The sequence below is a fragment of the Thamnophis elegans genome, chromosome Z (assembly GCF_009769535.1).
Source record: "Thamnophis elegans isolate rThaEle1 chromosome Z, rThaEle1.pri, whole genome shotgun sequence".
NCBI classification, from domain to species: Eukaryota; Metazoa; Chordata; class Lepidosauria; order Squamata; family Colubridae; genus Thamnophis; species Thamnophis elegans.
In genome coordinates, this window is record NC_045558.1 from 8,816,058 (window position 1) to 8,838,010 (window position 21,953).

A 21,953-nucleotide genomic window follows, 5' to 3' on the forward strand; every position below is an offset into this window, starting at 1 on the left:
TGAGTCCTTGGGAGAAGGGCGGCATATATAAATCCAATAAACCTAAACCTAACCTAAACCTCTGTGACTTTCAATTTAAAACAGACAGACCAACATGATACCCCAGACTTAACCATTATTGATAAGACAAAAAACAAGGATATGACAATACTTGGAGACAGCAGGAGAGAAGAAACTGGAGAAAATCCCAAAATATGAAGATCTGCAAATACAAGATAAGATATTTCCAAAGAAAGCAAAAACAGTTCCAGTAATAATAGGCACCTTGGATGCAATCCTAAAACATCTGAGTGCTGCTTGAATACCATTGGCATTGACAAAACTTACCATCAGTTAATTGCAAATGGCGGCTTTATTTGTAACGGCTTACATCTTGTGACAATGCCCTTAATATTATTAAACAACATTTGGGAAGGGCTCCATAGGGTAACAAAAATGCCAGATCCAATCTAAACACACCGGTGCCTGTGCAACCAACCATACTAATAAGAAATAGAAATAAATAATCATTTATTTAAATATAAATAATTTTTTTTAAAAAAAACCCACCTATGTAGTCACTAGGAGTTGAAATCGAGTTAATCAATCCCTCAAAATAAACAGAAGGAAATGAAAGAAGAAGGAAGACAGGAAGAAGACCGGACACCGCCTCTGTGTAAACTGCAGTTGTAACGTCAACCGGCATCCCGGCTCTTTTGTGCACCTGGCTAAGTTAGATGAACTTTTGTGCTACGTGTAGGATTTTGGCACCGCGTCCTAGATTTAGTCTTAAATCAACAACAGTTCAAGCCAGACCATTTTTTTGCCTCTTAAAGCTGCATTCAGGTGCTCGGCAAATTGCTTTACCTGGAGCAAAGCGCGTACTGCAGCTGAATGAAACCAGCTGTCCTTCGGCCACAACCTCTTTCCAATGGTACCAGGATGAGGGACCTACATTGCTTGTGCCTGGTTTTGTCTTTCTTATGGGAGCAGGTGGCGAAGGCTTATAAATATATGAGTGGTGTTTTTCTAGTGAGTCACTCATCGGACCAGCAAGCCACAGACAGTTCCAGGCCGCCCAGCAAGATGGACGTAAACCGGCTCCAGGAGCAATACCACTACTTAAAAGAGAAGCAGAAGCTGCACACCCATGTCGTCGTGTTTAAAACAGGTATGTTTTGGAGCAACAGAGAGTCTGACAACCAGGCATTCCTAAATTCCACGCTGTACACCCAAGATCTTGGAGTTTACACTGAGAAAGGCAACTTTTCATTAGATTTTATGGTGAAATTTCTTATGCCATCTTGAAAATTAGCCGATGCAGTGGGCCATATGTTGTGCGTCTGTTAATCTTCAAGATGCCACAAGACTCACAATGGTGCCTTTGAGAGCAGACAAGGAATCTTATTCCTACGGGTGTTTACTCAGAGGCATGTCTTTCAGTGTTACTTGGGACTTACTGCCAGCTGCGGGGAGAAGTTTAACATGCGTTTTCCTCTATACTGCTGACAGCAATAGTTAACCTTTCTTCCCGGTGGGCCCTATGGCATACTTGTTTAATCCTGCTCTGGGGTTTCCTTTAATTTACTGATTTGGAGCGGGGAAAGGGAGAGGTTTTGAACCTTCCCAAATCTAAGCAGGATACTAAAGAACTCAGCAAACGGAAGAAAAATCTGGCACGACGGGAAAATAACTGGATTTGCAATTCAAAAAGTGTTTAATTAAATGGTTCCAGGAACCCAACTCATTTTGTATAGGAGAAAAGATAAAGGACAAATAGCTAGAGCTGTCCCTCCATGTTTTTAAAATACTAAGCCAACAGAAGTAATCAAAATATACCGGTTGATTCAGTTGTTTGATCGAATTACAGTAGGTGTCATTGGTGGGATTCAAATAATTTAACCACCGGTTCTCTGCCCTAATTATTTTTTCCCAACAACCAGTTCACCAAACTGCTCAGAAACCGATTCTCTCAAAGTGGTGCAAACTGGCTGAATGTGCTCTGGAGTAGACATGTCATAAGGTGAATTTTTTTCCTAGAACTTGAGATACTTTTTAAAAAAATTAAGATCTTTTATTCATCCATTTGGATAAAGAATTTTAAAAAAACTGTTCTTGGAAGGACAGTCCCAGAAAACTTGAAAAGTACCATGTTTCTCCGAAAATAAGACAGGATCTTATTTTCTTTTGACTCTCAAAGTAAGCATGTTGCCTTATTTTTGGGGAGGTCATTATTTTTGAGGGGCAGGGGGCAGCGAGCATGGTCACCTCATGGCTGCTGCTGTTTTGCAATATTTTTGGGGGAGGGTTTATTTTAGTGCATCTACTGAAAAGCCCAATTGGGCTTATTATCCAGGGAGGTCTTATTTTTAGGGAAGCAGGGTAGAAAACTCAGCATACTTAGGATATAATTTTTTTTCCTTTGAGGTAAATTCAGTTTTTGGGTGACTTGAGGAATGCAGCCAAGGGGTTTTCTGAGTAACGGTACAGGTAATTCCTTGACCTACAACTACAACTTGTTTATCTGTTGATAAACAAGACAGTTGTTAATTAAGTTGCACCTGACTTTACAAAACGTTTGCCATGATTGTCAAGTGAATCACTGTAGTTGTTATGTGAATCATGCAGTCATTAAGTGAATCCGGATTCCCTTACTGACTTAGCCGGCTGGGAAGGACACAGATGGCAATCACATGACTCGGAATCCTGTTACCATCATAAATTGCCAATTGCCAAGCTTCCACATTTTGGTTGTGGGTGCTGCGTAAATGTGAGGACAGGCCATAAGTTTTTCAGTGCTGTTGTAACTTCACCTGGTCACTAAATGAATGGCTGTAAGTCGAGGACTATCTGTACAGAATGGTTTGACACTGATTTCTTCCAGGATGGTTTTTCAATTTCTTTTGTCTTAAGATTTCTACTCAGAAATCATATCCTGTCTCTATTTTATCTATGAAGTGGGCTGGGCTGATAGAGAGTAACGGGCAAAACTCACCCAGCCTGCTTCCGTGACTAAAGGAGGGCTGGGACTTACTGTCTCCTGGGCTTTGGTCCAACACTTCCACCTCTATGCCAAACTGGTTCTCAAGATCATCATTTCTAAATAATACCATTGTATGCAAATCTCTGTTCGTTTCAGTTTTGAATTGTCCGTTCCATGGATGTTTTCTCTGTTGTTCATTCCACAATGGCTTAATGTTCTTTCTTAAGCCCTGCCAAGGATTCTGTTCTTGCAGGAGTAGGAACAGCTAATTTAATAAATAAAGGCATTGTACCATGTGCAAATTAACTTGTTGGCTGACGATTCCTACAGGAGGACTGGGTTTTTGGTTTTTTTTTTAAAGCAGAGCTCACTAGAGGTAAACCTTAACTTACAATCACGACTGTGCCCAATTTTTTTGTTGCTAAGAAAGGCAATTTTTAAGTGGGCTGCATCTCGTTTTATGACCTTTTTCGCCATGGCTGTCAAGTGAATCACTGCAGTTGTGAATCAGGCAGTCCTTAAGCAAATCTTGGTTCCCCCGTTGACTTTGCTCATTGGAAGAAGAAGCCACCTGGGAAGGTTCTAAGACAGTGTTTCTCAACCTTGGCAACTTGAAGATGTCCGGACTTCAACTCCCAGAATTCCCCAGCCAGCATTCGCTGGCTGGGGAATTCTGGGAGTTGAAGTCCAGACATCTTCAAGTTGCTAAGGTTGAGAAACACTGTTCTAAGAGGTGATGACAAATCCATACAAGCACATCAGTTTTGATCACGTGGCCATGGAGATGCTGGAACGGTTGACAAGCTTCAAAATGGTCATAAGTCACTTTTTTCAGTAACTTCAAATGGCCAGTAAACAAATGGTTAAGGAGTACCTGTAATGCTTTTCACCTGCTTTATGATATGTATGGCAATCAAAGTGAACATTAGTAGAGGACAGGCTAAACTAGAAGATCAACGGATGGTCCATGGAAACCAGATGTTGATTTCACATCAACACATGGACTGTCCACTGATCTTCTAGTTTAGCCTGTCTTAACATCTACAAATGTTCACTTTGATTGCCAAATATTGCCATTAGTTTATACACACAGACACGGCATTTTTGCTGATAAATAAATGAAGGGAGACTAGTATAGGTCTATTTCAAGCTATTTCGCTCTCATCAGCTAGTCATACCCTTACTGGGATTTGAAATTGAGCTATTTTACATGTTAGGCAGTTATAATAACCTCTAAGCCACAAGCTCTCCTCCCTTAATAGCTGAGCCAGGGGAATGATTAAGTGTTTTTTTTTTCTTTTGTCAAAGCACTTGGGATGCCCAAGTCCCAGTAATCCCAGTAAGGGTATGGCTAGCTGATGAGAGCTAAATAGCTTGAAATAGATATATACTAGTCTCCCTTCATTTCTTTATCAGCAAAAATGCAACACAAAATGGTTTGTCTGCCTGGAAGCCTCCTGGAATGGGGCTGAAAGGCAAATAGGAAGCAGTATGCTCCCATATTTGGGAATACCAGGTGCTTTGACAAAACATCTAATCATTCCCCTAGCTCAGCTGATAAGAGAGGAGAGCTTGTGCCTTAGAGGTTATTATAACTGCCTAACATGTAAAATAGCCCACGTTCAAATCCCAGTAAAGGTATTGTTAGCTGATGACAGCTAAATAGCTTGAAATAAATCTATATCTGTCTCCCTTCATTTAATCATCAGCAAAAATTTATGTATGTATGTATCTATGTATGTATGTATGTATGTATGTATGTATGTCTTCAGGCTGGTGTTTTTTGGCTTTGTGCTTGTGCAAATAAAGCGTGGTCGGAGCTGCGGTCTCTCTGGGGGTGGAGTGCTGGCTTTGTTGCTGTAAGTGGGTTGATTGGCTGTGTAGTTGCATTCTGGTTGGTAGATGGAGTTGATGTTTGTAGATTGGTCGGCTGTTTCGTATCATCCTGTATGGCTGAGGTGCTGGCTGTGTGTCCGTTGTTCTTTTGTATTGAAATGACCTGGGTGGTGGACAAACTAATAGGAGAATAAATGCACACATCACAAAACACAAGAACGCAGTCAGAAAAGAAGAAAAAACTTCCTTCCTTTTCCAGCACCTTAAAGCAACAGGACATGAAATTGATTTTGAAAGAACCAAATTAATCCCCCAAACTGAACACTTCAGCAAGAGAATAATTATGGAAGCCATAGAAATAGGGAAACACCCCCACAGCATGAATAAACATGACGATACCTCCCACCTACCAGACATCTGGAAACAAGCCCTAGTCAACAAACGAGTCTCAGCCACGAAAACTGACCCAGGATGCAACCACCAATCACCCTCACCAGACTCAAACCCAAACCCATCCCATAGACCAAATGCAACCACCATCCAGAAGCCAAACCATGGCGGCAGCACCAACTGCTGCACTCCCCTCCAACCCCCACACATAGCAAACTGACACACGCCATGAACACATGGTCAGACCGCAAACTCGGAGCCAAACCAAAGCCTGGGATGTTACACCACAGCCATCTTCTCAGGATATTACATCACAGAACTCAGGAGGTTACAATGCAAAGGCTCAGGATGTTACAATGCAGCCAACTCCCCAGGAGGTTGCAGCACAGGACTCAGGATATCACTACAATAGAGCTCAGGATGTCATCACACAGCCCATTACCCAGGTCGTTACAACACAAAAGAACAATAGGTACACATCCAGCCTCAGCCACACAGGATGTTACGAAACAGCCAACAAATCTGCAAACATGAACTCCATCAGCTAATCAAGATGTTACAACACAGCCAACCAATCCGCTTACAGCAACAAAGCCAGCACTCCACACACACACACCAATATTTATAGAAAGACGGCAGCTCCGATTACGCTTTGCTCACACAGGCATGAAGCTGAAGGCACCAGCCTGAAGATGACGAGTGGGACCTCGTCGAAACGTCGCCAAGATACTCTCAATCTTACACGGGGAAAGACCCAAATATGCCAAGACCTGCATACCTGTACCCGTGAAAATCTATTAAATCTATGTGTGTGTGTGTGCGCACACATATACAGTACACACACACATGCTTCTGTGAAGAAAGCTATGCAGTATTTGGGTTGTCAATTACAGTACATAATTAAGTCAATCTTTGGATGTTTTGCATCAATCCTGCTTTGCAGGAAAACTGAAATCAGGGTCTTTAACCTGCAGTCCTAGAGATATTGTTAGGAGACTCAACTGTATCCTGAGAAAACAAGGTATATGGGTCATTTGTTAGATTTATATCCCACATTTTAATATGACACATTCTTCATTTGTCATTCCTCAGTATACACCTTGGGGCTACATACATACGTAGTTTTCACAGCCAGAAGCTTATAAAATCAGGTGCAACTCGCTTAATAACTAGCTGGCTTAGCAACAGAAATTCTGGTCCTAACTGTGGACCACCTGTAAATCTTTTCAAAGGGTACTGAAGAAAAAGGGAAATGCTTCAATGTAAACTCCCAACTCTCTCCAGATGTGCCAGGATTCCAATTCCTACAACTCTTTGCCAGCGTTATGAGAGATGGACTTCCAAGACATCTGAAGCAGGGACCACCAACCTTTCGGACCTCAGGGACCACTAAATTTAGTAATTTTAAATCCAGCGGACCACAAATATAATCTGCCTAATTACTGGCTGGGTGGGCGTGGCTAGGTGGTCAGGTGACTGGGTGGGCATGGCCATGGCCTGCCTCCCCCCCGGCTCCTTAGGACTCCAACAGGAAGCAGTTGCTGGAGCTAAGCAGCCACCACGAGAAAGAGTTGGCAAAACAGCTCAGTTCAAATTGGATCTGACCGAGAAGAAGGCTCAGGTGGAAGCACCTCACTGAGGACTATGAACATAGGCTTTCCAAGCAGAGGGAAAACCTGTGGAAGTGGAAGGCCGGGTACCGGCGCCTGGAGGCTCAACGGGCTGAGCTGGTCACCCAGTTCCAGGCCATGATGCAGTCCCACTGGAAGGAAGCCCTCCGGCTATTCGTCACCAGCGGTGCTTCCCTCCAGCCTTCGCCCAAAGCCCCGCACCAGGAGGCTGAAGCAGACCCCAAGGCGGAATTTCTGCCCCCCTCCAACCTGCACAAAAATACCCCAAAGTGGGAGACTCTCTGCAGCAACACAAGCGTTCATTGCATGTATCCAGTCCAGGGCCATAGTTTGACGACCCCTGATTTAGTGCAATATTAAAAAATGCAAATTCTGCGGACCACCAAAATTTTCTCGTGGATCACCCATTGGTGACCGCTGCTCTAGAGCACAAGAAGTTAGAATAAGTTGTTGTCCTGACTCTCCTTCAGGCTGAAATTCACCTTGAAATGTTCCTAAATGTTCCTGGTGGAAACTGAACAAACAATGTGGATCCTGGATTTTAATATATAACTAGGAGAGAATTGTGTTGCCTTTAGATTACTGCTTATCGTGTTATGTCACCATGAACTTTCTCAACTTTCTTGTTAGGGATCTGTTGCACTGACGGCCAACTCCTGTACTAAAGGAAAAACGGATAAAAGGAAAGGGTAGAATTATAGTTTCCTACCAATGGAAACCTTCAAAGAAAAACTGTCTTAACTTGTCAGGGGTGGGCTGATGGGAGTTCGCAGGGGTTCACCCACCCAGCAACTGGGCAGAGAAGCCCTTGGTAAAAATTTTGAAGCCCACCCCTGCTGTGGTTCCTTTCAGCCTAGCTCAGCTTCCAGCTTGATTTGGGGGGGGGGATATGTATGGCACAAAGAGGCATCTTCCACTGTGTTCCCCATTACTGGCCTTTTATGCTCCTCTATCCATTTAAGGATAGATGAAAAACTGTCCCAGTTTTAATAATATACATTGATTCCAAAGCAGGCTTGTTCCAATTTGGCACAACCTCCTTCTGAAACGTTGGCATTGCAACTTTTGGGATTATTATAGCACATCTGGGGAATGGCAAGTGGGGAGATTTAGATTTATTAACATTTGTATGCCGCCCATTCCCTTGGAGCTCTGGGCGGCTTACAGACAAGACAAAAGAAACATATATAAAAAATTTAAAATAAGGATACAAGTATTAAAATTTCACACCATGCATACTGTTAGAGCGGGGCTGGATACTGATCAACAGCCCCAGGCCTGCTGGAACAGCCAGGTCTTAGTGGCTTTGCGGAAGGCCGGAAGAGTAGTAAGGGTCTGGATCTCTACGGGTAGATCGTTCCATAGGGCTGGAGCAGCTACAGAGAAGGCCCTCCCCCAGGGAGCCGCCAACCGACATTGACCGGCTGACGGCACCCGGAGGAGGCCCAATCTGTGTGATCTTATTGGTCATTGGGAGGTAAATGGCAGGAGGCGGTCTCTCAGGTAGCCAAGTCCTAAACCATGTAGGGCTTTGAAAGTAACGACTAGCACCTTGAACCACGTCCGGAGACCAATGGGGAGCTAGTGCAGCTCGCGGAGGATAGGTGTAATAACATGGGTGTATCTAGGTACACCCAATATCGCTCGCGCGGCTGCACTCTGGACCAACTGCAGTCTTTGAACACTCTTCAGGGGCAGCCCCATGCAGAGCGTGTTACAGTAATCCAGTCGTTACAGTAATAGGAGGCCTATTTGTCCTTCTGTTTCTTTGGCCCAGTTCAGATGGCTGATGAAGGAAGTGAGGATAAAGCACTTCTCCACATGTAACTGCCCTTGAGTGCCTTCATGTAGGAAGGGAGCTTCCAGAAAGCTTGAAAGGCTAATTTAATTCATTTTTTTAAGAGATCTTGGTGCTCTCTGAGCTTTGCTGATTTCTTGCAGGCATTTTCTAATCCTACTCAATGACATAAAAATTAAGATGCTCCATATATTTGGGGAATGAGGCCAGCAGCCATGAAAGAAGGGAGCTGAGTTTAGTTTTGAACTCCCTAAACACCATCTGCACATTTACAGAATACTGGACAACAGAGTTGGAAAGGACCTTAGAGATCTTCTAGTCCAACTTCCTAAGGCAGGAAATCCTACACCACCTCAGACAAATGGTTGTCCAATCTCTTCTTTAAAAAATATTCAGTGTTGGAGCAGCCACAACTTCTGGAGTCAAGTTGTTCCACTGATTAATTGTCCTCACTGTCAGGAAATTTCTCCTTAATTCTAGGTTGCTTCTCTCCTTGATAGGTTTCCATCAGTTGCTTCTTGTCCTGCCTTCAGGTGCTTTGGAGAATTGGTTGATTGTCTCTTCTATGGGGCAGCCCTTCAAATATTGGAAGGCTGCTATCATGTCACCTTAGTCCTTCTTTTCATTAAATTAATCATGCCCAGTTCCAATAACCATTCTTCATATGTTTTAGCCTCTAGTCCTCTGATCATCTTTGTTGCTCTTCTCTGCATATTTTCTAGAGTCTCGATCTTCTTCTTTTTTTTACATTGCGACAACCAAAACTGGATGGAATATTCCAAGTGTTGTCTTACCAAAGCATTACAAAGTGATTCTAACACTTCATCTGATTTTGATTCTATCCCTTCTATTCTATTCAGTAAGTCTGTGTTGCAGATTTGAAGCCAGTCTTCCCGTTAGCCCTAAAATGCAGTACGTGCATAATACCAACAGCAGTATTGTTCAAACAACTGGGAATTACTTCAAGACCAGGTGCATGGTAAACACCAGCCTTCTATATACATGCTCAGGGCTAAAGATTTTCAAAGTATCAATAACATGGAAAATTGCAGATGTGAGTTTCCCATGACACAGAGGCACTTTTCCTAACAATTACCAGAATCCCAGGCCTGGAAAGGCCTGGAAGAATAAGAGTTGTGATCACAACACTTCTAAAGGTTACTAGAGTGAAGAAGATTCATGCGTTAGACCCATATGTTTAAAAAGTAGCATGAGACTCGTTCATGGAGAAAGAACTCTGGGCCAGTTGCCAGTTGCTACAAGAGCGTAATAATTGGCCTCTAATTACCTAATTTATCTATGGATGAAGCAGTTCTTTCTGCCCATTCATTTCAGCAAGATTGCCATACTCCATAGCATGCCATGCTTCCTTCCGCTAGGCTAGATCATTACAGAGTTCGCTACAGGCTCAAGAAGAAATCTGCTTTGTGATCCATCTTGCAGAAAATCTGCTACAGGTAGTCCTCAACATATGGCCATAACTAACCACAAAATTTATGTTGTTAAATGAGAAATTTTTTAGGTGAGTTTGTTCAATTTTACAACTTTACCTGCTACTTTTGTTAAGTGAAACATTGCAGTAGTTAAATTTGACCCTGTCACCATGGGGATGCTGCAGTGGTTGTAGGTGTGAAAATTAATCAGATCACTTTTTACGGTGCCATTGTAACTTTGAACAGTCATTAAACTAAGGTGACCAAACGTCCCGCATCTGGCGGGACAGGCACGCCTTCCCATAATTTTTCCCGCGTCCCGGGCCGTTCTCAAAAAAACCCGCTTTATTTTGGCGCTCGCAGCTCGCTCGCTCCCCCGCCCATCAGCTGCTAGCTCGCTCGCTCGTTCCGTTCTACACTAAAAATCTAAGCCAGCCCAGCCTGCCGCTTACTGATTGGCCTGGACTCCAGCCAATCAGTGAGCTGGCTGGGATGGAAAACTTTAAGCACGTGGCGTGCTTAAAAATTTCCATCCCAGCCAGCTCACTGATTGGCTAGAGTCCGCTTAGCTTAGCAGGCCACACGAGTCTCCATTTCATTTCGTCTTCACTGTTTGCTTGCTGCTTAACTGGTGAGTAACGGTACCAGTGGGAATCGGGAGGCTTCGCCGCTTCGGGTAGGCGGCGGTGGCCTTTAGCAAGGGAGGCCACGGTCTGGCTTCCCTCACCCGCACCCCGCCTCCTCCACTAGTCTTTGTCCCTCCACAGTAGGGCGGCTGGGGGGAGGAGACGGCCCTCCTCTCCTTCTCCCCCTTTGCGGAGTTTCCCTGTGTCTCTCAGGTCGTGCCCGTCCCCTCTCAAAAGGATTTGGCTCCCTGTGTGCGAGAAAGGCGCCCGCTCGCCAGCCCGCCCACCCTTGGGCTCCACAGGGCGCGAAGGAAGCAGCGCGGCAGCGGCGGCGCTGGGAAGGTGCTGCCCCCGGAGCCCAAGGGTGGGTGGGCTGGCGAGCGGGCGCCTTTCCCTGTGTCTCCCAGGTCGTGCCCGTCTGTGTGCGAGAAAGGCGCCCGCTTGCCTGCCCGCCCCCGAGTTTATGCCACTAAATTCTGATCTTGTAGATACCATTTTTAAAAACCAAGAAAGCTATTAAACTCTGCATAAAACATGCTTATCTTCAGCTACCATATATTCTTTATTATAAAGGACAGCTCTTTATTTCAGAATGTTACTCTAAATCTAACAATTTAAAAGGCAGAATACTTTAAAAAAAAACACCTGACTTTTATTCTTTATTTATTTATTATGGTCCTTTTGCCCACTTAATGCAGTCTTTTACGTTCATGTGAAAATAATACGGACAATCAAATTATCTTGCTAGTGCTTGATAATACTTGATGTTAGAGATTTTGTATTAGAATATGCATTTTTGTAAAGTTTTCCTTGGTTTGGCTCTTGAATTTTCCTTTCTAATTTTATTTAGTGATTTTTCACATGTCTAAAACAATTTTCTGTCCTTGTGAACTTTGAGATTTGTCCCCCTTTTTAGGTTTGCCTTTTGTTTCTTCCAAAAAAATATGTCCACTGTACTATATTTTATGCGCCTAATGGGAGATCACAGAAATGGAATTGCCATAAAAAAATTACAATGCTCAAAAACATCAAACTCCAACTTTTCTTTTATTTGCTAAAAGTGAGGAGTGAGCTTTGATTACATCTTAGAAACCACCATACTGAGTTTCCCAATTCCTGCCTCCCACCCACCCACCACCCACCTCTCACCCCCAGCACCTTACTCCTAGAGTTATAAGGTCAGGATCTCCAAACCTCTGGTTACTTCTGAGCTTGCTTGGGGTTTTTTGGAGACATTTCATTAGTAGGTAACATCACTGGTGCAGGTCCAGCACTGATAATGTAATTGCTGGGAAGAAATATCCATCCCGTTCAGTTCCAGACCAGGAGAAAGGCACTGGAGATATGGAGGCTGATTGGAAAGCTGGTTTAATGATGAACAGAACCACAAAGCACATGGTTCTGGGCACCTGACCACATGGAGTTGAGAGTGAGGGGTTTTGATATCTTTTCCTGGGTTTGCACTTGAACGTCCTGTTCCTGTGCAAGAACATGTATTCTATAGGCTGTTGTATGCAGGGGTCATAGCTGGCTGTATAGGTTGTCTCAGCTAAGTTTGGGTCAGGTTTGGAAGGTGATGCAATGAAGGGGCGTTGGGCAATTCCTATTTTGGCTGAGGGCTAATCCTACCTTTGTTGGATCTTGGGTATTTGCTTATGAATAGAGCTATCTATCTCTTTGTCACTTAAGTGCTGACATCTGCTGAGGACTATTAAGAAAGATGGGGGCTGCTTTCTTCCTCTAAAAAACCTCTCATTCAGGCAAATACAACATTCTACCTTTTTAATATTTCCTAAAATATTTCATTCTTCTAGGATGCTAACTTTCTACATTATCTAGTTTGGGCAGTAAACCATCTGCAAGAAAACAGCCAAGCTCAGCAAGTGCCAAGGACCCCTCCTTTCAACCCTGAGCTACAAATATATTTTTTTTCTTTACTCTAGTTAATTCGTTTGATGCAAGAAAGTCCTTCAAATAACTTGCAGCTAAACTTTCTTGGCCTTTAATGTCAAAAGTAATATTGTTAATTGTCCTGTTAAGAACAGATCTTGCAGATCAAACAAACAGAACAAACAGTTTTTAACAGCAGCAGCAACATGCGTTTTAAACAAGTATTTAAACAAGTATCTTAAACAAGGCCAGCCATTTTAAAATCAGCCCAGGAAAGCATTAGTTTGCCAAATTTGTAATAGAAGATTAAAATCACCTTTTTAAAGGAGATCGAGGGGGGGTGGGGGAGAAATAGGAAGCCGTAACTTTTGGGAAAAACAAAAAAAAACTAATATTGGCAGGTCAAGAGGAAAGGCAGTGTGCTTTACACCAAGTATGACACCAAGTGGCTGACAGACAGTATGGATTTCTACTAACACTGGAAGGATTTCCTAGAAAATATGGGTGAATCCCTTTCGGAGACATTCACTGCTGCAACTGTCTCAGTCTGGCAAAACTAAGGAAAATTTTCATTCCTTACAAAAAAAAAAAAACCTAGCAACCCCAAGACCAGACAAAATAAATTAATACAGGTAGACAGTCCTTGACTTACAACCACTGTTGAGCCTAACATTTCTCTTGTTAAGTGAGACATTTGTTCAGTGAGCTTTGTCCCATTTTACAACCTTTCTTGCCACAGTTGTTAAGTGAGTCACTGCGGTAGGTAAGTTAGTAACCCGGTTGTTATGTGAATCTGGGCTCCCCCCATTGCCTTGGTGAGAAAGGAACAAAAGGGGGGGTGTCACATGACCTTGGGACCACAGCAACGGTCACAAGTATGAACCGGTTGCCGTCTGAATTTCTTTCGCATGGTCATGGGGATGCTGCAAAGGTCGTAACTGGGAAAAGCGGTCCTAAGTCACATTTTTCCGTTCCGTTGTAAAGTTGAACTGTCAACATGAACAAATGTTGTAAATCAAAATCTACAGGTAATTCCTCTAAATCTTGTGGGAGGTGGAGCAAAGGAGAGAGAGAGAGAGCAGGTGCTCATATGAATAAAGCTGAAAAATACTTGTATGTATTTCAGTAGATTTGCTTCATTGGCTTGGAGTTCAAGATTGCACTTTGCTCTGTCTAAAAGAGCCATCAAGGGAATAAGACGTCCTAATGCCAGGAACTAGAAAGGCAGGGAGGATACCGAGAAACTAGAGGTAGCCCTTGATCCACCATCAGTCACTTAGCCACCATTCAGTCCTCCGGAGTGGGCGGCATACAAGACAAATAAATAGTAATTCAAAGTCACAATGCATCCCCTTAAACTACTTACAACCCAGTTTTGAAGTTCTGACAGCCAGCACCACATTCAGGCGTGTGCTTTGCAACTGGCCTGCATTTTACACCTATTTGTTGTGTCTCACAGTCAAATGACGACAATTTACATTTTTTTTTTTTGCCAAAATTCCGATTTCCAGCCAAAAAAAAAAAAAGTCCTATTGGCTAAAATGGGTTTGTTTAATGATTGCCACATGGGGTTAACAATCCGGGTTTTGCTTAGTGACTGTGGCATTCACTTAATGACTGCCACAAAAGAGAGGTCATAAATTTGGGCGCATTTACATGATGACCCACTTAACAACCATCATGAATTATGACTGTAATTCTAGATTCCATTCTGCCACAAGTTGAGAACAGTCTACTACCACACTGTGTGTGCTGTCTTATTGAACTAAAATATGGTGCTTTCTAGGTACAACCTAGGAAATGTCTACGAGGTTCTTGGCAAGACAACAGATATGGGTATCTCACCTGGCAGCCTGGTAGGAAATCTAATTTGCACCCCAAGATACAACAATAACCAAGTGATTTTGAGGGGCTTTGTTCCCGATGCCTTTTCTCCGCACACCTCTTACAGACATGCAAAGTGGTTGAATGTAGTGGTTGAAAAGAATAAACTATGAAATATTGCCTTCTTCAAAACAAAAACAAAAAAACAGCAGTAAAAAAAAATGAAGAAATGCTATGCAGGGGAGAACAGGGCCAGTTCAAGGGTACTTAAAGTAGAAGAGCTGAAGACATTCCTTTTCTAACAATTAAAGGATTGATTGTTGGATTGTTCATCGCAGCAGGTAAAAGGGACAATGAAGAGACATTTGGAAATAGGTTTCCTATAAAAGAATGCCAACACCTTTTACCAGGTTGTTGAACAAATACAACTTCAAACTAAAAGGGATTATGAAAAGGATGTATGAACTAAAACCGTGTCTATTGGTTTGGGGGTCAATAAACTATTTCTGGGCTTCTTTTCATTACTTCTAAATTAAAAGAATGTGGTTTGGTGTTGTTGTTTTTTAAATTCAGAAGTATAATAATAGCTACAGCCAGTCCTCATTTAGTGATTGTTCCTAATTATAATGGTGATGAAAGAGTAACTTTGAAATCAACCCTTGCATTTACAATCTTCACAGGTACCTAAAGGAAAGGGAAGCTGAAATAAGATCATAAGCAGTTTTGGTTTCACTTAGTGGCCACTTTGCTAAACGACCAAGTTCCCAGTTCCAATTGTGATCGCTTAGTGAGGACTCTCTCTATTTGGGTATAAGATTAATCTCACGGCAACTCTTCATCTGCCAGTGGGACTGCATTTGTTCCCCTGAGGAAGCACTCAAAGTATAAAGTTTATCAGAAAAGGTTGCACTGCACGTGACTAAGTCTCTAAGGAAGATCTATGTCTGTTTCCAGCCATCTTTTAAAATTTAAAATGGTGCACACACACGAAAGATGTGGCTGTTAAGTGAGTCGTGCCCGATTTTACAACCTATTTTGCCACAATCATTAAGTGACTTGGGCTTTTCCGAAGCCAGCTATGAAGGTTGCAAATGGTGACATTACCCTAGGAGGCTGCAACCACTGTAATCCATGCTAGTCACCAAGCACATGCATGTTGTGGTTTTGGGGACATTGAAAACATTGTAAGCGTGAGAACCGATTGCAAGACACTTTCTTCAACACTGTCATAATTTTAAATGGTCACTGAACAAATGGTCGTAAGTCAAGGATGCGCTCTCTTCTAAGCTTTTTTTTTAAAAAAATATGGCATCATTTGTGGCATATAAACGCTGAAATGCTGAACTCTGGAATGTGTAGTAGGCTTTCAAACCAGTGGTGGGGTTCTGTGAGTGTGGCTTGGTGGGCGTGACCAACTCAATGTTACTTCCACCCAGTCACTTGATACCAGGGGTGGGTTTCTCGCCCCGTTCCAACCGGTCCGGTGTCCTCGAGCATGCGCGCAGTGCACGCATGCGTACTAGTGCCTGTGCGATGCTCCAGCTGCTCCTGGAGGATCGCGCAGGCGCTGTATGCGTTCTGCACATGCGTGGAAGCGCAGAACTCGTCAAAACCGGGTAAGAAACGCGGGCGGGTGGGTGGATCCTTCGGCGTTCCCGGAAGTTACTTACTTCCGGGTTCTGGGACCGCCGCGAACCACCTGAAACCCACCCCTGCTTGATACCCTCCCCCAGCCACACCTACCCAGGTTTTGTGACTCCCTGTGTTTTCTGTGGGAAATGAGTCATGTGACTCAGTGGGCGTGGCCAACTTGATTGGTCTCATCCTTAGGAAATTTCTCCTTAGTCCAAGTCACAATAAAACAGCCCTGTTCCAATGTTTAGACTAGAATAACAAAGTTGGAAAGGACCTTGGAGGTCTTCTAATCCAACTCCCTACTTAGGCAGGAAAACTTCCAGTGTTGGAACATTTATAACTTCTGGAGACAAATTGTTCCACTGATTAATTGTTCTGTCAGGAAATTTGAGGGAATCCTACAAAAATGAGATAGTCAATCTATTTTCCAAAGCACCAAAAGGCACAAAAAGAAACAATGCATGGAAACTAACCAAAGAGAGAACAATGTAGGACTAAGAAGAAATTTCCTAAGGTGAGGCCAATGCAGTGGTGGGTTCCATATCCCAGTGCAACCAATATGGTGCAACGGGGCCGGGAGCCCACCACGTGCATACTTAACAGCACACACATGCGTACCCACCACCTGTGACACTCTAGCTGCTCAGTGGAGCATCGTGCAGGAGCCATACACTCTGTGCACGTGCGCAAATGCCCCAATCGGCTCAAATAGCGGTAAGGAGAATGGGCGGACGAGTGGGCCCTCCAGAGCACTGTACCAGAATGGCATCTGGGGCTCCCAGCAGACACCTGTACGCCCGTACCGGGGCATACCGATCGTATCCCACCACTGGACCAATGGAATGGCTTGCCTTCAGACGTTGTGGGTGCTCCATCACTAGAGGCTTTCAAAAAGAGTGAGGGAAGTGCACCCCAAAAGGACAGTGCCAGGCACCACTAAAACAATGCAGAAAACCTATAACAGCCATTCCTCTTTTTAAAAAAAAATCAACCCCAAAGCAAACACAGCAGCTGAGAGGGAAACTAAGAGCAGCCGCTCAAGCTAATTGAAAGCCTGGGTGTGCTGCCAAAAGATATTAACCCTTCCAACTCCATTATTCTATGTTCTCTATGTTCTACATTGGGTGCTTCACAGCACAAGCAGTACAGCTGGATGGACCACAGATTCATTAAATTCACAGCCTGTATGATCAAAATGCTTCATTGTCCCTTCCTGTATCTCCCCGCACCCCCCAGGAAGAAGCAAGAAGTAGCCAACACTGCAGCATTTGTAAAAGGTCTTGGGAAACTCCAGGGTGTATCAGCTGATCACAGAAGTGTTACTTAAATACTCTTCATAATGAAAATGTTTGTAATCTTGTCCTTCTTCCTGAAGGGAGGACGTTAAGCCCATCCCTAGATGGGTGATTGATGGGTTTCCCTGCCCCTATCCTGTCAGTTCCTGTTGTTTATTGACTTGATTCAGCCTGTATTCCAGCTACAACTGTTAAGTGGAGCTATTAACTAAAGGGAGAGAGAATAAAATAAAAAAAAACACCTCATACCGGTTCTCCAAACTGCATAAGCAATTATCTAATGATTCAGGAGAACAGTTGAATCTCAACTGTGTTTTCTCCGCTCACAAATTGGCCATAAAGGATTGAGGGCTATAATGCATCATAGCTGGCTGTGGAAGTTGAAGTCCACACATCTTAAACTCACAGAGGTTGAGAAATACTTCTATACATATTAACGCATTATCAGAAAGTAAGATTTTCCTTTTAAAATTGAATTTTCTTCACAGGTGGAAATGGGAGCATTCCCAAGGAATCCATGATCAGTGCTGTTTTAATTAACAAGACCATGAGGAAAGCATTGAAAGGAAGAGAGATCAAAGTGGATTTGCCCTGGCAGGGAAATGGACAAGACAGCTCACCATGGCGGATACATCTTGGTATCCACCGTCTGGCACGTCACCAGGGACAGCCTTGTGATGGTGTCCAAAACCGGATTGAACATAGCATGTGGTCTTGTGAAGAGTCATTAGACAGCACTGAACCGGCCATTGCATTCGCCATCAAAGAGGAAAATTCACGCCCTCCTGAAGAGATGGTCAGTTCCAACTCAACTCGGACATCAGTAACTTCCATTTGGGCTTATTCCAGCCTCAACATCTCAGCTTCAAAACCAACATCTACTAAGCTATCTTATTACCCTTTCCCTCAGAAGAAAAACCCCAAGATTTCTGAAGCTGCAAGGAAACTGGGGTTATATGTCTCCCAATGAGAATTGTGTAATAGAAGACAGTGGTAGGCCTATCACTACAGGTAAAGTAGATACAGAAAGCTTCTTTTTTCCTCGTGCACAGGTATAATTTGCCTGAAATATACAGGTAGCGTTTCTGTTCCTGTGAACATGAAAACTGATGGACTCACATGTACTATTTTAAATCAATGTTTCTGTAAGGCAGTGTTTCGCAACCTTGGCCAACCTTTAAGAGGGGTGGACTTCAACTCCCAGAATTATCAGATTAACAGAGTTGGAAGGAACCTTTTAGGTCATCTACTCCAGCACCTCGCCTCCCCGCTCAAGCAGGAGACCCTACATCATTTCTCACAAACCCCCATACTGGCTGAGGATGTCTGGGAATTGAAGTCTATCTCTTTTAAAGTGGCAAAGATTAAGAATCATTGCTCTAGGACAGTGGTTTCAAACTCAAGGCCCTGGGGACAGTTCCAGACCATGGGGTGCTTCGTGGCACGACAAAACCGCGCTACGCAAAATAGCGGAGATTAAATCGCGTCACTAAAGTCGCGACGTCATCATCGCGCGTCATCACCGCGGGGACAACAGCGCAGCGACAGAAGGGCGTTCTACATACTTCGTTCTTTGCCTCCAAAGGTAGCCCTCCTCCTCCAGCTGACAGCGGCAGCAGGCACGGGGCAAAGCGGGCTGCCCAGCAGCAGCAGCCCGCGGGAAGGGTCCAGCTCAGCCGCGGGGGGCAGCAGGAAGCCCGCGGGGGGCCCGAGCAGGGCCGCTGACGCTGGCGGCGGAGGAGGACGCAGCAGCGGCAGCGGCTGAGGCTCTCCCAGGGCCGGCGAAGCGGGCTTGCCCGGCAGAGGCAGGCCGCCCTCTTCTTCCTCAACAACATCTCCTTGGATGGGCGGCTGCCGCCACTGGGCAAGCCCGCTTCGCCGGCCCGGGAGAGCCTCAGCTGCCGCCGCTGCTGCGTCCTCCTCCGCTTCCTGCTGCCCCCCGCGGCTGAGCTGGACCCTTCCCGCGGGCTGCTGCTGCTGGGCAGCCCGCTTTGCCCCGTGCCCGCTGCCGCTGTCAGCTGGAGGAGGAGGGCTACCTTTGGAGGCAAAGAACGAAGCATGTAGAACGCCCTTCTGTCACCGCGCTGTTGTCGCGGCGGTAGGGTCATTTTTTTCTTAGCGCTTCGGACGCCGCGGATTTGCCTCCGCACTTATGTCGGCGCGGATAAGGGCATCGCGGTTTTGTGGTGGAACCGGGTGCTTAGATGTGCCCCATTGGGCCACTCTGGGGCACATCTAAGTGAAGGACAAGCCCGTGGTGTGTCTGCCAGTGAAAACAGAGCTCGGGAGGGCAGAGTGCTCGGACCATCAAAAGTGCCCCCAACACGAGTGATGTTGAGCTGGCCACATCCCCTGCCCATCCTCAAAAGCCAAACTCAACTCTGATGCGGTCCTCAATGAAATTGAGTTTGACACCCCTGCTCAAGGAGTTATGTTTGCAATTTTAAGGAAAGATTATGTAGAACAGGGATGTCCAACCTTGGCAACTTAGGATGGCTGGGAGAATTTTGGAAGTTGAAGTCCACAAGTCTTAAAGTTGCCAAGGTTGGATGCCGCTAATGTAGAATTGCAGCTACTTCCACACTTCTGCTTCTCACATAGAGTGAGAGAATGCTAAAATTAGGTATGTTTGCTGATGAAGGAATGTTCTGTTTTTTGTTTTTGCTCAGCCAGCCCAACATTCTTCATCAGAAGAAAAGGGAATTTTTCTCCCCTAATTCCTCAGTGAAAATAGGAGGGAAATGCAATAAGGAAATCGCAGGTCACCTTGTGGCAGAGATATCAAGCATTGAGATTTCCCTCCCAGGTTGGAAATGATTTGAATTACACTGCTCCAGATTGAAACCAGATGCTTGAATGTGTTGTATTTTAATGTCAACCTACTAGCTATATTTTCTTAAAATGCATTTTGAGTGAATAACACTCTAGACTAGCATAAACTTCACTGTGAAGAGGAAACAAAACTGTCCTGTAGAAATCCAGGAGTGAAACCCAGCAGGTTCTGACAGGTTCTGGAGAACCGGTAGAAGAAATTTTGAGTAGTTCGGAGGGAACTGGTAAATGCCACCTCTGACTGGCCCTGACCCCATCTATTCTCTGCCTCCTGAGTCCCAGCTGATCAGGAGGAAATGGAGATTTTACAGTATTCTTCCCCTGCCACACCCACCAAGCCATGCCCACAAAACTGGTAATAAAAAAAAAAGTATTTCACCACTGTTCTTAATGGTTAACAACTGTCCCTATACAGATAGTCCTTGACTTACAATCGTTCAGCAACTGTTTAGCAACTGTTCAAAGATACAACAGCACTGAAAAAAGTGACTTACAACCAGTCCTTGTGCTTACAGCTGCTCCAGCATCCTCTCCCAGTCACTTAATCAAAATTTGGCTGCCTGGCAACCCATTTGTATTTAGGGTGGTTGCAGTGTCCCAGGCTTACCATGTTTCCCCCAAAATAAGACAGGGTCTTATTTTCTTTTGGCCCCCGAAATAAGCACGTGGCCTTATTTTCAGGAAGGTCTTATTATTTTTGAGGTGCAGGAGGCGGTGAGCGTGGCCGCTTCATGGTTGCTGCCGTGTTGCAATATTTTCAGGGAGGGCTTATTTTTGGAGGGTGGGGCTTATTTTAGCGCATGCGCTCAAAGCCTGATTGGGCTTATTATCCGGGGAGGTCTTATTTTCGGGGAAACAGGGTACGTGAATGTCATTTGTGACCTTCCCAACAAGCTTGAGAGAAGCAAAGCCAACTGGGAAACCAGATTTGCTTAATAGCCATATGAATCACTTAACAACTGCAGTGATTCACTTAATAACTGTGGCAAAAAGGTCATAAAATTGGCTATGAGCCTCTTAACAACCGTCTTGCTCAGCAAATTATGGTCGATTGCGATTGTAAGTCAAGAACTACTTCCATTTATTCCAGGTCAGTAAGTTTATTTCCTCATTTAAAAAGAAGGAGGTTTGGAGGGTTATTCCAAATATTCCTAAACACCTCTTTATTCCTTTTAAGAATAAATGAAATGCATTTTAAAAAAAACATTAAGTGACTTGAACAGTCTTTCCTTTCAAAGAATTATCTTTAGGAAGCAGGATACTCTTCCCATTGTGCTGTATAATCACAAAAACATCTATCATAAATATCAGCCTTTCCAAAATTATTAATGTAGCTCAACTGAGGTAAATATAGGCCTCAATGCATGCAAGGCAATCACATACATTCTTAGCTGAAAATGAGTCCAATTAACTTTAGTAGGTCTTATTTCTCAATAGACACAAAACAAGGGGAATTTTAAATAGCTGTCTGAATTGGCAATTTGTGATATTCCATCTAAAAATCAATAAAAAGAATACATTTGTTGAATTCAATGTATTTTTTTTCAGGATATACACTGCAAAATTAACTGATAAACCTTGAAATGATCTTTCTGCTATCATTAAGCACAGCAAATATTTTATATTCCAGATTTGCTTTCTGCACATTACATTCTCATTTGCAAGTCAGAAAAGGGAAACGTTTTTGGATCCTGAATGAGATTAATAACTATGACATACAGCTTTCTATCCATGTATTATGATTTCTTTCATCATACATATATTATTTTGCAAATAAGATAAATTAGGAATAAAATTTTAC

At 43.8% G+C, this 21,953-nt stretch overlaps 1 protein-coding gene across 1 annotated transcript; it reads left to right on the plus strand.

The window, feature by feature from the left end:
• The first annotated feature begins 659 nt into the window (after positions 1–659).
• Positions 660–18,830, plus strand: CZH9orf152 (chromosome Z C9orf152 homolog). The gene is made up of 2 exons (XM_032238009.1): positions 660–1,150; positions 17,809–18,830. The coding sequence occupies exons 1-2, from the start codon at positions 874–876 to the stop codon at positions 18,288–18,290; spliced, it is 759 nt and encodes a 252-aa protein (XP_032093900.1). The 5' UTR covers positions 660–873; the 3' UTR covers positions 18,291–18,830.
• Positions 18,831–21,953: the final 3,123 nt, after the last annotated feature.

Excerpts from the sequence above, each read along its gene's own strand:
- CZH9orf152 (XM_032238009.1), top strand. The coding sequence starts at position 874 with ATGAAACCAGCTGTCCTTCGGCCACAACCTCTTTCCAATGGTACCAGG. Across the intron at positions 1,151-17,808 it reads TGTCGTCGTGTTTAAAACAG|GTGGAAATGGGAGCATTCCC; the intron begins GTATGTTTTGGA and ends TTTTCTTCACAG.